The sequence below is a fragment of the Ambystoma mexicanum genome, chromosome 8 (genome assembly GCF_040938575.1).
Source record: "Ambystoma mexicanum isolate Mex_15411 chromosome 8, UKY_AmexF1_1, whole genome shotgun sequence".
In the NCBI taxonomy this organism is placed as follows: Eukaryota; Metazoa; Chordata; class Amphibia; order Caudata; family Ambystomatidae; genus Ambystoma; species Ambystoma mexicanum.
This window is the reverse complement of record NC_090929.1, coordinates 1,218,279,845-1,218,295,730: the sequence shown is the minus strand read 5'-3', so window position 1 is coordinate 1,218,295,730 and position 15,886 is coordinate 1,218,279,845. Positions and strand designations below refer to the sequence as shown.

At 47.4% G+C, this 15,886-nt stretch overlaps 1 protein-coding gene across 3 annotated transcripts in view; it reads left to right on the top strand.

The window, feature by feature from the left end:
- KIF20B (kinesin family member 20B) overlaps nt 1–15,886 on the top strand; it is a 2,369,321-nt gene that overhangs the window by 1,852,723 nt on the left and 500,712 nt on the right. For all 3 annotated transcript variants that reach the window (XM_069611316.1, XM_069611317.1, XM_069611318.1), the window contains exon 26: nt 13,215–13,370. In XM_069611316.1, coding sequence (XP_069467417.1) covers nt 13,215–13,370 — 156 coding nt within the window. The remainder of the gene's footprint in view (nt 1–13,214; nt 13,371–15,886) is intronic.

Here is a 15,886-nt window from a genome sequence, read left to right as displayed (position 1 = left end):
TGCAGATAAACTGTTGGGTCATGTTCTGAAGAGTCACGAAAAAGGAGTCCGACAGGGGGAGGGGGAGAGCTGTGACCAAGTATAGGAGTCTGGGTAGAATGTTAATTTTTATCGATACCATCCAGCTAAACCAGGATAAGTTAAGTGGACTCCAAAGCCGGAGATGAGCTTTGATCTTCTCCAGGAGTGGAGCATAATTGCAGGCGAAGAGAGATTTCAAATGCCTGGGGAGAACCGCCCCCAAATACCGAATGGATTCACTCTCGAGTCTCGTACCACAAGTTTTCTCACTGGTCGTGCCTTGAGTCTCCCCTCCATGGGCATTACACTTGACTTGGAGAGATGTATTTTGAGGCCCGAGAATTTGTCGAAGGTTCGAATTTGTGATAGGAGACGAGGGAGGGAATGGGATAAGTATGTCAAGTAACTGTCATGTCCCTTGCTCCTGGCCCTCACTGGCAAGTCAGCCTTCCAGTTAGGGCCAGGTCAAAGGCCTTAAAACCTCATCCAAGACACACTTGGAGTCAGTCCTTAGGCGCCAGGCTCATAACCATCATGAAGACCAATATTAGAATGGGACTATTTACTTGGGACTATTTAACTTGGGGGGGGGGGGGGGGCGTTCAGCCAACATGGAGGCACACACATAGCTCAGTTACAAGGAACTGAGCTATGCGGTCTAGTCTTTTGGGTGTGGCAGGCCTGGGACTATTTTACCTGGACTACTTTTACCTGAGACTATTTAAACCGCACCCAAACAGCAGAACATGATTTGTATTATTCTGCTGTGGGCAGCGTAACGCTCACCGTGTCCAGTTCTTTGATGCCAGTTTACCTGAAACCAAGGACCTGCAGAGAGAGAAAGAACACTATGAAACTTACCTGGAACAGTATCCTGTCTTCAATCCACCGCCGACTTCAGTTCCAATCACCTGAAGGTACGAACTCCATCATCCGGCACCGCATGCATCCTGGAATACCATAACCTGGAAAGAGGAGAAAGAAAGACAGCATTAGTAAGCTTTTACTCCTGTTTCCTCCCAAATGAAGAAAGCCACACAATTCTTACCTGTGTAGTCATCTCCTGGTCTGTATCATTGCTGGAACATTACGGCGCTCGGCGAGGAACATCGCAACCTGCAAGGAGAGAAAAGACACAAGTTAGCAATATAAAAGGCGAAAGAGCGCGCATTACTCACCGGACAGCATCACACACACCTCACTTTCGCCTACCGGCCAATGCTCGTCTTCAAACTACATGACACCACCAAAATACCTTTCCATACCTAAAAGGAAAGAAGCAAGACATTATTCGAACTAAGAGGAACATAAGAACTGCATATAAAGACTGTAAAGCAGCAAACCTACAGAGTCGCAGCAGGCCTGGATTCCCACATGGGGCTTGCTCCAGTGAAGTAACTTGGTCGATGCTCGCCCCCCACATCTACGCACCCCTGCCACGAGGAGCAGGACGGAGAATCCACCTTTTACAATATTAATGTGAGGAGGAGGCCTAAGTGGGAGGAAGGAGTTGAGGCCAAGGGAGGTGGGAAAACATCTGGTATTGAATCCAGCTCTCCTATACTGCAGACCCATCTTTAACCAGAGGTCTTATCAAGGGACCGGGAGAGGGTTCGTAAGTGTAAATCATCCAACCAGGGCTGGGTGGCGTCCCAGTGGATACCAGGTGAGTGTAATAGTAACAGAGTATATAGTTGGCGAAGAGGGATTACTTAAACATCTTATCCCCGCATTCATTACCCTTTATTTCCTGGTCCCTTCTGATGGCGATGACAAGGGGTTCAATGGCCAGGCCGTATATTAAAGGGGAGATGGGGCAATCCTTCCTTGTCCCTCTGGTGAGGTGGAGGCGAGAAGAGATGGGACCCATTGACTGCTACTCTCGCCATTGGGCCCCTGTATAAGGCTGCTATCCAACTTCTCTCCCAGACCTATCCTCTTTAGCACCTTGTGAATGTAGGGCCATTCAACGCAGTTTTCTGAGTCTATTGAGACTAGATGGGCTCCCAGTGCTGTTACCTCGTGGAAGAGGTCCAGGGTTTTGCTTATATTGTCGGCTCCCTGTCTCCCGGGGATAAACCCCAACTGGTCCCCGTGCACTAAGAGGGGGAGGTTCGGCACTAGCCTATTGGCCAGGAGTTTCGCTAACATTTTTACGTCATTGTTCAATAATGAAATGGGCCTGTAAGAGGAGCATTGGCTGGGTCCTTGCCTTCTTTAGGGATGACCACTATGAGGGCCGCTAACATGGAATTAGGAAGAGCTCCCGATTCTAGAACTCCATTGAATAGCCTGGCTATAAAGGGGGCGAGAGTGGAACGGAAGGATTTGTAAAATGTTACCGTAAACCCATCATCACCTGGAGTAGTCCCACTCTTGATAGTGTCTATTATTTCATTGGGTCCGCCTTTCCTGGACGGAGGGATGGAATCGAGAGAGGGCCGAGGAAACTATCAGCATCTGAACCGTCGCTCTGATGTTCGGAGGAGTAAAGGGTTCTATAATATTGACGGAATTCCTCTGCAATCTGGGCGTCTTCCAGGATTTTTCGGTCACCTGAGGGATAGAGGGCGTCTACTCTACAGCTGTTCCTGAGTTCTCTCAACTTCTTATTAGCCTTCTAACCCATCTCCATGTATTTCTGTTTCAGAAAAGCTAGCTTCCGTTCCGTTTGGCAGGCCAATCGTGCTCAGAGTTTCTCTTTGAGTAGTTGGAGCTCCGCCCATTTCTCCAGGAACTTTTGGGATTTTAGCTTACCCCCTGGCTGGATGGCTGAGATTTTCTCTCTAATTAGCTTTTCTTCGTTCTCTCTCTCTCTCTCTCTCTGTCTTCCTGCACCCATACCAATGAGGGTTCCCCTCAATGTGGCCTAGAAAACCTCCCAGACTCCCAGCAAATCCACTTGCCCATTATCATTATCCACAAAGTAATCTTTTATCACAGTAAGTAGCTCCTGGGCAAGAACTTTATCCCGCAACAAAAGGTCATTACAGGACCATCTCGATTTGTCCTTATGAGCCGAAGGGGTCCCTGCCCGCCCTTTCACATGATCGTGGTCGGACCTTGGAATGGTCTCGACCGAGAATTCGGCTACCCTTTCTTGTAGAGAGGGGTCCACTAAAATGTGCTCAATTTTCAAGAACCTGGTGTGTACTTTTCAAAAATATGTGAATAGGGGTGCATGTCGTGGTGTGTGCTCTGGGTGTCCACGAGCTCCAGCTCATTAACCTTCCGGAAGTGGCCAGCTAGGCGTCTTTGGTGTGGGGCGTCAGTGGGAGAACTTAAGCTTTGTCTATCTTCCTCTGGGTGGAGGACCATATTGAAATCTCCACCCACAATCAGTGCGCCTTCAGCAAACAAAATAATTTTGGGTGTGATCACCTCCCAGTAGTGGTCCTGGGCCTCATTGGGACAATAGATAGAGATTAGTGGGACCTTGGCACCCCTAATTTCCCCCTTGACCATCAAGTAGCAGCCCTCTGGGTCTTTACAAACTGCTTGGAGATTTAAGTGCGCCTCCCTGGAAACAATAATGGCAACAACTTTTTTCTTTGAAGGGATTGAGGCATGAAAGATTTCCTGAATAGATCTTGCCCTTAGGGGTGTCTCCCTTCCCCTCACCCAGTGGATTTTTTGGGGAAACGAGTGTAATTTTAGGCGATTAAATTCCCTTACTACTAGGGAGCGTTTGTGGGGAAGAGTTCAACCCCTGTACGTTTAGCGAGCCCAGTGCCAGTGTCTAGTTTGTATCAGCCATTTGGATGTTGGAGCAGAGTTTCCGGTACTTCTACGTAACGTGACCTATGCTTTCCTCTATCCCGACCCCCTCTCCCCCCCCACCATGAGCACCTGGTTTACCTGCAACATGGGAATCGCTGCTAGGCCAGGCCACCATCCCTTACCCCACCTAACTATAACAAACGCGGTAAACATCTGAACCCACCCCCCCACCCCCCCGTAATAGTCGGTTAAAGCAAAAATCATCTCCAGAGCGGCGTTGACCTTTTGGATTTACTCATGCGTTCCGGGCCACCTCTGGGACCAACACGGACCTTATAAATATTTCAAACGTTGCGTATCATACAGTGCTCTCCCAGCTTTAATGTGTGAATTGTTCTGGGGAGCCAAGAAATCTCAGATTATTGCGCCTCTCCCGATTTTCTAAATCATCCATCTTTGGATCGCACTTCTCTTCCCGCCTTTCCAGCTCGGCTAGCCTCATGTCGAATTGGGTTTCAAGTAGATCAACCGATAGTTTCGCTTCCAGGCCTTGGATACGATCATCCATGTTGTCGACTTTTTTGTCTAGGCCGTCCAGTCTCCCAGTGAATTCTGCCTTGAAACCTTTAATTTCTTTCAACAGGGCTGCCATACCCCGGGTCACTGCGCATCGTCCTGGTTAGGGGTCGACATAGTAGTAGACATTGCTTGGAGTGCTGGGGGGGTTTGATCGCGGCAGAATTGCTGCAGCGCAGCGGACCAATTCATGTGCGAGCTGAAGTGCTGGGGGCACAACAGTTGTGCTCGGTTCTTGGTAGAAAGGGATGCTGAATGGTCAGTTCTCAGCTTGGTCGCTTTGGGTGGTCAAGAAAGCAGACACTGGATCCTGGGTCGCCTAGGGATGCCCGGCTCCTCTTGACCCTGTTGAGTCTGGCTGTGCTACGGCTCCTGGTGACGAACATCGTCCTGGCAGGTATGTCGAATTGAGAATGAAGCCAGTTGCCTGTTGCTTGACGCCGCGGTGGGAGTGAGGGCCTTACAAAACACAGGATCGCGGACGTTAGGCAGAGTTTGTCCAGCCTCACCGTAACCTGTTATATCAGGACGCAACGGGATGCACTAATAACGTGCATCCGAACAAATTATCAGTTACCTGATACATCCATTGAAACCTGAAACAAACCAAACCAGGGTGGGGTGAATTTGTATAGAGATAATTGGAACTCTCCCTTTTGGCAGCATGAACGCATGCTGTGGCCCTGAAGAAAGTGGGAGAAATATTGATAGCACTTGTTACGTGGTACATTTCTGATTCTGCACTTTCTTTTGGTTCGAGATACATCACATCTGAAGCAGGAACACTGGCCTAATGATTTGACATAAGGACTGGCCTAAACATCTAACAGCCATGAAAGCAGATGTCGCAGAGTACCACCAGAGCACAACCAGCCCAGCTAGCTGTGGAATGCCGCAGGCCTCGCAGAGACGGGCATAAACAGCCCTCCCTTCGAGAATGTACACAGTTCGGATGCTGCTGGCTCAAGTCCCAAGGTTGATAAGAGCCTGACTTGCAAAGACAATCTGAAGTTACGAAATGTACTTGATTGCCTTTTCTTCGGCGAAATGAACTATTGTTATGAATACGTACGGCTAATGGGAGGAGATTAATATGTAGCTTTGCATTGTACATAAGTATGAGCCAGGCCTGGGAGGGGGCAGAGTCGATGCAGCCCTCCAGAGCCTGGTGTGTGTGTTAACATTACAGCACTTTTACAACCCCACTTCTGGCTTTGTGGGTTATTTGTGTCCGAGTGCCAAGTGCGTGGAATGCCTGAGACGGTGCGAGGGAGCTGGATTTGCACTAGTATCGGGGAGAGCAGGACGAACGATTGTAACATATGGTGCCGAAACCCGGGAGCTCTTCTGTTCATCAAGTGCACAGAGATAACAGCAATACAACGGGTAAGTGAAAACATTTTCGCGGACCCTGTTGCATGTTGCGGTAGTGGAATTTGGGGAATTTGGAGTCTTCAGGGACTCTAGGAATAATACAAAGATAGGGCAGAGCATTCTTAGGCACCTGTAATACAGTCAGAGCACCGGGGCGTGGAGAGTGGGTGTAGGGTCGATGCTGTAGAGGGCACAGAGTGGGAGGTCTGTCTGAAGGTTGAGTAAAAGAGGAATAAAAAGAGGAATAAAAGAGGAATAAAAGAGATTAAAGAATACAGATTACAGAATACAGTTTCAGTGGCAACATGGCAGATGCCGGTCCACTGACAAGGCAAGAGGCGGGTGAAGATCTGTCATATAAGTCGGGGGCAAGGGCTGTGCTGGAAAGGCTGAAGAGCATGTTGCACAATTGGGATGTGATCCCCCAGTCGGTACAAAGGAAGGAGTTTGGGGCTGCCCACGAACATCAGTTACAAAGGGTGGTGAAGGGAATGGACAAGGGAGGAAGTGCTGAATCACAAGAAAAGGTACAGAGTGATCAGAGACGCTCAGATTTTGAAGTAATGCTTACACAAAAGTTCATGATCGGCACAAGATGGCAGCTGCTAGTAGAGATAAGGAGGGTGGTTGAAGGGAATGTGGAGGAAAGGTTAAGATCCGCCAAGGGGTGGGCAGACATTCTGAATGCAGCTGATGACGCACAACGCTGTGGGGATGGCTCTATGTATTTCCGAGAAAGGGAAGGAAGTGGGGCAAGATACCGGAGGGAGGACATTTTGGAAGAGAGAGATGCAATGACTGATTTGGCAAACGGGGTCCTGACAAAATGGGGGAAGGCATGTCCAGACAAAGGGGCAATAAATAAACTGAATTTCAGAAGGACAGGTGACTGTGCAGTGTGCACCTTAGACAAGGAATTGAACAAGATGATAGTGAAAGGTGTAGTGTCAAGCGAATACATGCCAGAGAATGTCAAATCACAACAAGACGCTTTCAGGGCATGTGCACCAGAGAAGCACATTGACAGGCCCACATATGAAGTTGGTGGTCAGTGTCAGCGTCACTTAATAGTGTTTGGGGGGGAAAGAGCAAAGCATGGTGAAGCACAATCAGTGGTGCTGCATCTGGGAAGAAAGATGGTAACTGCATCTGAGCGAGAGTGGCCCGTGGCACCTGACAATGATCCACAGCCAGAGCTAATGGCATCCATAGAAGATAAGGAGTGTCATTTGATGGAGGGGCCACAGCTTGAAGTGGTGGAGATTATTTTACAGAAGAGCAAGAAGCAGGATCAAAGGAAATGTGAGCGCCTCCTGGGTATTTGGAAAGCAGAGGATGAACTAATGATTAAGCTTCTCAATGCAGAGAAAGGGCAAGACAATGCATTTCAGTGCCCGACAGAGAGGGCCTGGGGGCCCACAGCAAAAGATGAGTGGCAGGAGCACATGGACATTTGTGTGGCTCAATGGAAGAACAAACAGAAAGAGGTGCCCAAGAAGGAGCAGTTCAAACAGATGGATGAGAAAGACACACAGTGGCAAGACTGGCTGTCATTTGTTCTCCATGGACTGCTGAGAGTTTTCAGCGACCAGGTATTCACCATGGAAGATGCTACTTGGGAAAAATATGACAAGCACTGACAAGTGGCTGCTGACACTGACTGCGGGTGCACCTAGGGAATGGGAGGTACTAGAGGGTTACTATCTATTGGAAAGTAAGGGAGAGTTTGACTTGGACAGTGCAAACAAACATGACAGGCACATGTATGTGGTGTTGCTGAATGTGAGAGTGACAGGGATGCTCAGAGCTGGAAAGGGCGGGACATGTAGTTATGTTTGTTTTAGATGCACTCTAGATTATGGCTGAGGTTAATAGGTGGCAGTGTTTATGCAATACAGTACAGTGAAGGGCTTTAGATGAGTAAAGACATAAATTAGCTGTCTTAGTTTGGTAATGTTTTTTGTTATTTTTCTGCTTCTTTATTGAGTAAGAATAGTTTTATTACAATGTGCTTATGTAGAAGTAGTGCAAGGGTTTTCGTTAGTGATTGATAGATAAAATAAGAAGAGATGAAAAAAAAGTGGGCACATGTTACGTGGTACATTTCTGATTCTGCACTTTCTTTTGGTTCGAGATACATCACATCTGAAGCAGGAACACTGGCCTAATGATTTGACATAAGGACTGGCCTAAACATCTAACAGCCATGAAAGCAGATGTCGCAGAGAACCACCAGAGCACAACCAGCCCAGCTAGCTGTGGAATGCCGCAGGCCTCGCAGAGACGGGCATGAACAGCCCTCCCTTCGAGAATGTACACAGTTCGGATGCTGCTGGCTCAAGTCCCAAGGTTGATAAGAGCCTGACTTGCAAAGACAATCTGAAGTTACGAAATGTACTTGATTGCCTTTTCTTCGGCGAAATGAACTATTGTTATGAATACGTACGGCTAATGGGAGGAGAATAATATGTAGCTTTGCATTGTACATAAGTATGAGCCAGGCCTGGGAGGGGGCAGAGTCGATGCAGCCCTCCAGAGCCTGGTGTGTGTGTTAACATTACAGCACTTTTACAACCCCACTTCTGGCTTTGTGGGTTATTTGTGTCCGAGTGCCAAGTGCGTGGAATGCCTGAGACGGTGCGAGGGAGCTGGATTTGCACTAGTATCGGGGAGAGCAGGACGAACGATTGTAACAGCACTGAAACCGGTAGGCCAGATCTGACCCTTTTTTGTTAAAAGGAATACACCAGTGGCATGGTAAGAGTCAATTTACGGAAAAAAAATGTATTTTAGCCTTGATATGATATGATAGGTTATTTATAACACGCTTAATACCCAGAGGTTTCTAATACCCGGGTGAAAGGTTGTTTCGGAGAACAACATTGCACTGGAATACAACTAGGGTGCAAATTGTGATCTCTACTACACCAACATACGGTATTTTAATGTATCCAAACCTATTTCTGTTTTGTATATATTTTAAGGTGTGATAATGCAAAGCAAAGAAAAAAGAATAAAATTGTGATATTTCATTTGCGAAGCAAACTGCCAACAGTTATAGAATGTTTTGTGAAAATCAATGGTGACTAGATTGAGTTGGGGCCAGTTTCTCTCCCTATCCCCTCACCCTCGATAAGCAGCAAAATCTAAGGGTAGCTGCTACATGAGGGTTTAGTTGGATATGTTGGATGGCAAGCCAATTGTAGGACACATATTTTGTATGAAGTCAAAATAATTTGAACAAATTGTAATACCTTTTAATCTCATTGTGTGATACATAAACTGGGGGAATCGACAGGTGATACCTCCCCTATTAGTCCAAAACATGTATTTATTGGCCTTACAGGGTTACCACAGGCTGAGGCAAGTCCAAGGCCACGCGGGATGGTGGGGGCCCAGCGTAGCAGTGACTGGGGGCCTGGGCGCTGTGAGGCTTCTTGAGGTGTCAACTTCTGTTGGTGCTGCGGAGGTGCCAGGATGCAGTTAGAAGTGTATCTGGAGAGGCCCCCAGACGAGAGCCCTGAGAGTGCAGGGCCCTGTGTTCAAGTGAGGGGGGGGGGCTACCCCTCGGAGGGAGCTTTTGTGTGCTCTAGAACGAAAGGGAGGCGAGGCCAAGCCATGGAAGATGGTATAAGGTGGTTCTACCCCATGAAAAGAGCGATACACTTTGATTCCAAACGTGGGGCCAGTGTTCTGTGAACTCCTTTTGCTCTGTGGCCCTGCAAGATTGGACTCTCCTGAAATTTCACCAGTTTATCAGGATAAGGGGCGAGGCACCCCGGAAGCTGGAGGCGGTCCAAGGTGCTGGGGGCCCCAGCGGGAAAATTCTGTAAGATGTGGAGCTGTTTCAGCGTAATGTTGGGTGAGGCAGGGGCTGGCGGGGGAGGGGCCAGCTGGCCAGTATGTCATAGGAGGGTAGGGTCCCTCCTGGAGGCCTGTCTTGGGCCCCTTCGCTACCCCTCTCCCACGGCCTCACCCTCTGTTATCCTCGCTGGTGGCCGGTCCTCTCCTGGGCCCATGGCAGCGTCAGGTGTTACTGTGGAGTCCCTCCGGAGGCAGTGGGCTCTCCTTGCACAGAAGGGAGGCTTGCGGTGCTCCGCTCCCTGGATCAGGAGGGAGAGGGGAGCAGGGCTTTAAGTGGGCTCCGGCAGGCTCCGAAATTTCGTTTTGAGGCGGGGCCCTGCCGGGGCCCACTAATGTCCCCGGGCAGCCCCGGCCATTACGCGAAAAGGCATTTTTTTCTACAGCCTGAAGCTCTCGCTCGTGTGCGAGAGCTTCAGGCTTCAGAAAAAAATGCCTTTCAGCTATAATGGTGGCGCCGCACCTGTGAGGCATCCCTTTAATCAAGGGATGCACGTGGGCCGGCGCCACCATTATGGAGAAACGTGAGGCCGCTGGAAGCAGAGGCCTTGCTTTCTAAATACTGAAGCTCCCGCGGATTCGCTAGAGTTTCAGTCTTTAGGAAAAAGGCCTCTGCTTCCAGCGGCCTCACCCTTTCAGCCTTAATGGTGACGCTGCCCCTCCCCAGCTGGCGAGGGGCAGCACCACCATTAAGGCTGAATAGGCGAGGCGCTGTCCCCTGCCAGGCAAGCCTATACAAAATAAATGCAGAGATCAGCACCCTCTCCCCGATAGGGGAGAGGGTGCTAATCTCTACAAAAGGCTGCCTGGCACGGGTGCCAGTAGCCCATTGAGCCGGGGCTCGTCAAGGGGGCGTGGCCTAACGGCCCATCAAGACCCCGTTGTTAGGCCACGCCCCCTCGATGGGCCCCGGCTTGATTTGTAGTGCCACTTAAGGCACTGGAGGGGAGTGAGTGGATCAATCGGCACCCCTCGAAGTTCCTTAGGCGGGAGCGAGTGGGGTTCTTTTCGAGCTCTGTAGACGGTGCGAATGCGGCGCTGCAGGTCTCTGATCCACGCTGAGGCGCTGGCCCGATGGTGGCTGAATCCCCCTCCCAGGGGGTTGCTGTGGTGTTCAGGGACTGGGAGGGGGCTGTCTTTTCGGTGGTGCAAGCTGAACACGGCCGATGGGAGCTGGGTCGCGGCTCCTCCTCCCCCTACGTAGCACGATGGGGGGTGAGGCTCTCTACTTTGCCGTGGGTCCTGAGGGTCGTGATTTGCTCCATGGGTAGAGTAGAAGTTCCCCCAGCAGGATCAGTCGATGTTTTGCCACAGGGGGGTGGGTGCAAGAAAGGGGGGCTCAGGTCCTTCAATGCTCCAGAGGGTAGAGGAGTGCTGGAATCAGGCTGCCGTAGCCTGTGCGTCCCCTGGTGGCTCCGCCGTACTCCTGCTTTTTACATTTTCTTTATTTATACATGATGCGCTTTTTGTTATTAGGACCATGAGAAATGGCCGTGGTCTGCAATTAGGCTTTAGAGTGGCCGGTTGTAACTGATGATCCCTCCTTGACACTGTCAGGCTGCAGCTGTTCTGTCTTTTAATCCCTTGCTACCCCTTACGGACACATTCAGACTAGGAGGAACCGCAACAGAGTCTAATTTGACAACATCTGTGAATCTGACAAAATAATATTTAGTACAGCGGCAGTCAAGTTCAACTGATCCGAATCCCCCACTACTTTGTAAGCTCTGTGAAAGTGTTTCATGTGTAGCAAGTTTGTTTAATTCAGCTTCAGCATAGATGCGCTTTCCTCTAAATCCCTACTATACTTTACTGGTGCTTGCAAAATGGTGACTCAGTTTTACTAATTATGTAAATAAAACATCAAATACCCTGATCTGGGTCACTGCGGTCTTAATTGAACTATTTTTAGATATTTTAATTGATGAGGGCACCTTTACCAAAGTTGGTTTGCAGTATAGTGGTCTGAGGACTTTTTAGTGAGTCAGAAAACAAATCTGTGCCCGTAGAATTCATCAAGGTAAAATGTGGCATGTTTAACAGGCTTTTATGACCCAGAACTGCCTCGGTGTGATGTATTGTTATACTACTTTGATTTCCGCAACGTTTGCTCATTTCAGTAATATTACTGTTCCTTATTTTGCAATTAATATTTAATGCTGTTGTCTGTGTTAAATCAGTCCTTGTGGTTGCAGAGACAAAATCACACAAGTTCCAGAGTCAATCTTGTGATTGATGCTTTATAAATCACATGGTCTTCGACCATTACATTTAGTATCTGTAATGGAGGACCCTATACTCCAATTGTGTGGGAAATAAGTGATGCAACCATTCTAGAATCTTGTCAGTTAAGGTTACTTACAGGAGAACTAGTAATCCCCTCCATGCTATTGGTATCAATCTAGGTCTTAAAACGGTTGGTACTTGTCTCACTGGAGTCTTTTTTTCGGGTATACTTGTTGGTTTTATCGAGCTATTGAATTCTCATCTCATGACCTGCTCAAGTTATATGTCTGATCTAAACAAACAGATTTGGTGTTTAAATCTGTGTCTAGACAAATATCAGAGGTTACAGGCTGACCTTCAGTAATGATTTTTGGTGTAGTCCTATATATTCCCCCCACAGGGAGTTCTGCATGCATCACTGATAGTCAGGTTGACAACAAAGCACTTTTTGCGCACATATTGATTTCATGCAGGTGGTGGATGGGGCACCATGGGTGAAGGAGCCGTACCTGGCCCAATAGTCCCTGCTGACAAACGGCTGATCTCCACTCAAAGCAGAGCTCAACAATATAAATCGCACACAATGCTCCAAACACTTAGCAGTTACCATTTCTTTGAAGGTGCAAGTCCCTGTTGTTTGTCAGATGGTTGTACTTGGGCATCTCTGCACGTGTTCAACAAACACCACTTCCTGATCATAACAGGATGTCTGCTTTGGTTGTCTGAGTCTTAGATTTTCTTGGCGGGGGTAGTAGCTCCTCACTGTATTCTCTCCTTCGGGTTCTGCCTCCTGTGGGAGACTTTCTAAGATGAGTAATCTGCAGGAAAAAGTGAAGGGAACCATTACAAGAGCTCTGATGGCCCTCCCAACCTACCCCATTATGGATTGCATGCAAACTATTGCAGCTCTGTGCTTCCTCAGCCATTGAGTGCAGGGTAAAATGGGTTGAACTGAGCGCATGGGGTGCAGCAGTTTCCAAATGTACTACCCATGATGTTCCAGAGTCCTGGATGGCAACTTGCAACTGCAGTGCGCTCCCTCTGTTTGGAAAAGTTGCAAAAGTCAGAACTTTGTCTATGGGGCAAAGAGTAATCCATGAAAGAACATTACTTTAGGTAAATCATTTGTTCTTGCTGACACACTGAGCTTTGTTGAAAATGACAGTTGTTCTAGAGGTGATGGGAGGTGTCCTTGGCTGCTCCTATATCAAATGTCTGAGTTTTCATTGTTACGTACTTTAGGCTTCAGCGAAATTTCCTCTGTTGGCAGATTGAAACCAGTAACCACAGCTTTCCGCTCTTCTTTCTGATCTAAACGGGATTTTATTATTTGACTTTATATTATTCAGTGGGACTGACTTTTATATGAAAATTGCAATTCCAAATGTTTACACTTTTGTATTTTATGCTTTTATTTATTTCATTCAATTCTCCAGGAGTACGAAGAAAAACATAACAATGATCGAAAGAAATGGATGGAAGAAAAGGTGGGACTTCTAAACCAGGCAAAAGAAGCAGAGATTCATCGCAACCAGGAGATGCGGAAGTTTGCTGCAGATAGGGAGCGCCATTTAAAACAACAAACGGAAATTGTATGTTTTGCACCCACAACTTTTGATTTCCAGAGCTGTTTATGCACTAGTGTAATAGACAATTTCTGAGGTTTACCAAGAGTTTAAAGATTTGTCTGTTTCATTTTTACTTGGGACTGATACAAATCTAAGCTACATGTAGTTTATCTGCATGATTTAAGTTATTCTCATCTGTTATCAGCATATCCAGCAGTACCTTTTATAAATTCATTAATATTTTTCCTGTATGAATAGTTAATGGCTTGCCCTCTTGTAGTTCTTTCTGGTATCATGGTTAGACATAGAGGACCACTATTGTCATCCAGTCTCTATTCAGATTTACGAAATGAGGAAAAATGTTAGATGGGCTAAAGAAGAAGAAAGCATTTCCCTCATTACCTTGCCTTAAGCGTGAATCTTTGCCGCAAGGACTCACCCTTAACCAGCCATCTCCTATCCCCCTGATCATTTCTATTCCAGAACAAGTAAACCTCTCCTTTTTAGTGGGTGCCCATCGAGGATCTGTACTTGCCCCTCACTTGCTAAAGTAATCTCCCCCCTTCGTTTTTCTAACGACACTCATATCTGTTTATCCTTACTTTCTATTACTTCCAAGTTCTCCTCTCGCATCACCAACTTCTTCGCCATTTGTAATTGAGCTGTAATGCTCGATACCTGGATTCGGTACCTGGATTCGCTAAGGCAGAGCTTATCTTCCGGCCTCATTCCCCCTGTCTGCTTACCTTCTGCAGGTAGTCTTTAACACCATGTTCAGGCTCCATTTCGTTACATCTACTTTGACAGCTGCTGGGTATTCTGAACATCTGTAAAATCCATCCCGCCACATCTATCACACAATGAATGTGCATCTCCACCATCAACCATTAACAGTCTGGGTTATTGCTCCAGCCTCTTAATGGGCCTTCACCTGTATTACTTAACCCCTTGCATTAAATTACTGAACTTTAACACCTTGGGCCTCTATCAACTGCCACTCCTCACCACCCGAATGTGGGGTTATCTATGTATGCAGAAGCACTCCCTCTTTAATTCCTTGTAGTCTTTAAAACTATTATTGGTCTATACCCTTCATTTGGCTGTCTGCCCCCGCCCACTCTTTCACCCTCCCTATGATCAGAGGCCCTCCTCAACCTTATCGTCCACTGGTTTGCATGCTCTGCCTTGTGTTTCTGCCCCTTCACTATTCTAGTTCTTCCCAACTGTAACTTCAACCTCTGAACTCAAAGGTATCCCTCTGCTATCAGTGGCTCAAAACTGCCCTAAAACCAAACCATATATGTATCTAAATTGCCCAGCGGTTGTATCATTCCTACTCTCAAACCCAATTCTCAATGTGTATATACTGTTTCTCCAGCATGGGCTCTGGCATGAATTCACATGCTCATGAATATTCCCTGTTGTCAGACTGGGAATCCTGGGCAAAAGAAAAATAGTTTGCTCTCTAGGTCTCCTCTAAACCAATCCCTGTCCTAATCTCATACTGCCCTCATCCAATGACCGTCCTCTTCCTAAGCTCCTCCCCCAGTGGCCATCTTCAGATTTCTACTGCACGCTTTAGTGTTGGGAGTCCTCATTTTGCTATGAGGAACTCATTGTGACAACAGTAAAGACAGACACAAGTTCAAGGGTGTTTATTTAAACTATGCAGGTTGGAAAAACCCCTAATCTAAAATGGGAGCCAAGCGTCGACCATCAAATGAAAAAAAACGAAAAATAAGGCAGTCCTAGTGGCATTGTGTCAAATAATAAGGGCCTATAATAAGAAACCTATTACCAAACCTCACAACTAATACAAAAAGGGTGTTGGATAGTTTTCAGGAAAAGAAAGAAGTGTTTGTAAATAATATGTCAGGGTGCGGTAGCCTGGGACTCCCTTCCCCACGTATTGTGCACGGGGTAAGATGGGAGCTTGGAGCACAGCACACACTCGGGCTTTCCTAGCACAAGTCGACAGTTCCACTGGCAGCTATTCAGACCCTCGATGGCTGAGTCTTCTTCCTCTGGAAAGTCTCTTGCCTTCGAGGGCCTGATGTATCCAATAAACAAACGCAAAGTTCTTCTTTGCAGTTTGTCGGGTGATGGTTTCACCCTGGGGTGCCCCTCTTCTGGGTGCTGATCCTTTAAACAGTTCCCATCAATATCAAGGCCTTTGGGGTTGCAGGTTGACCCTGACCCTGAGGGCCTGATGGGTTTACTGAGAAAAATAACAAACACAAAAGTTCTTCTTCTCGTATTTTCAGAGTGTTAGCTTTCCACCCCTGGATCTCCCTCGGCCGGTCTCGGACCCCAAATGACAAACGGTGTACTTCTGTCTTCTTTTTAGTGGGGTTCACTTCCCTTGGCTTCTCAATGTCTTTTCAAACAGTTCTTGGTGAACATTCCTTGCCTTTGTCAACACACTGTTTCTCTGACTTTAGACTTTGCCCCTTCTCGTTAGCACCCCTCTTCTGGGTTCACTCTTGCAGACTTCACATTCACTTTCTATGTTCACGGGATTCACTTCCCTTTTACTTTCA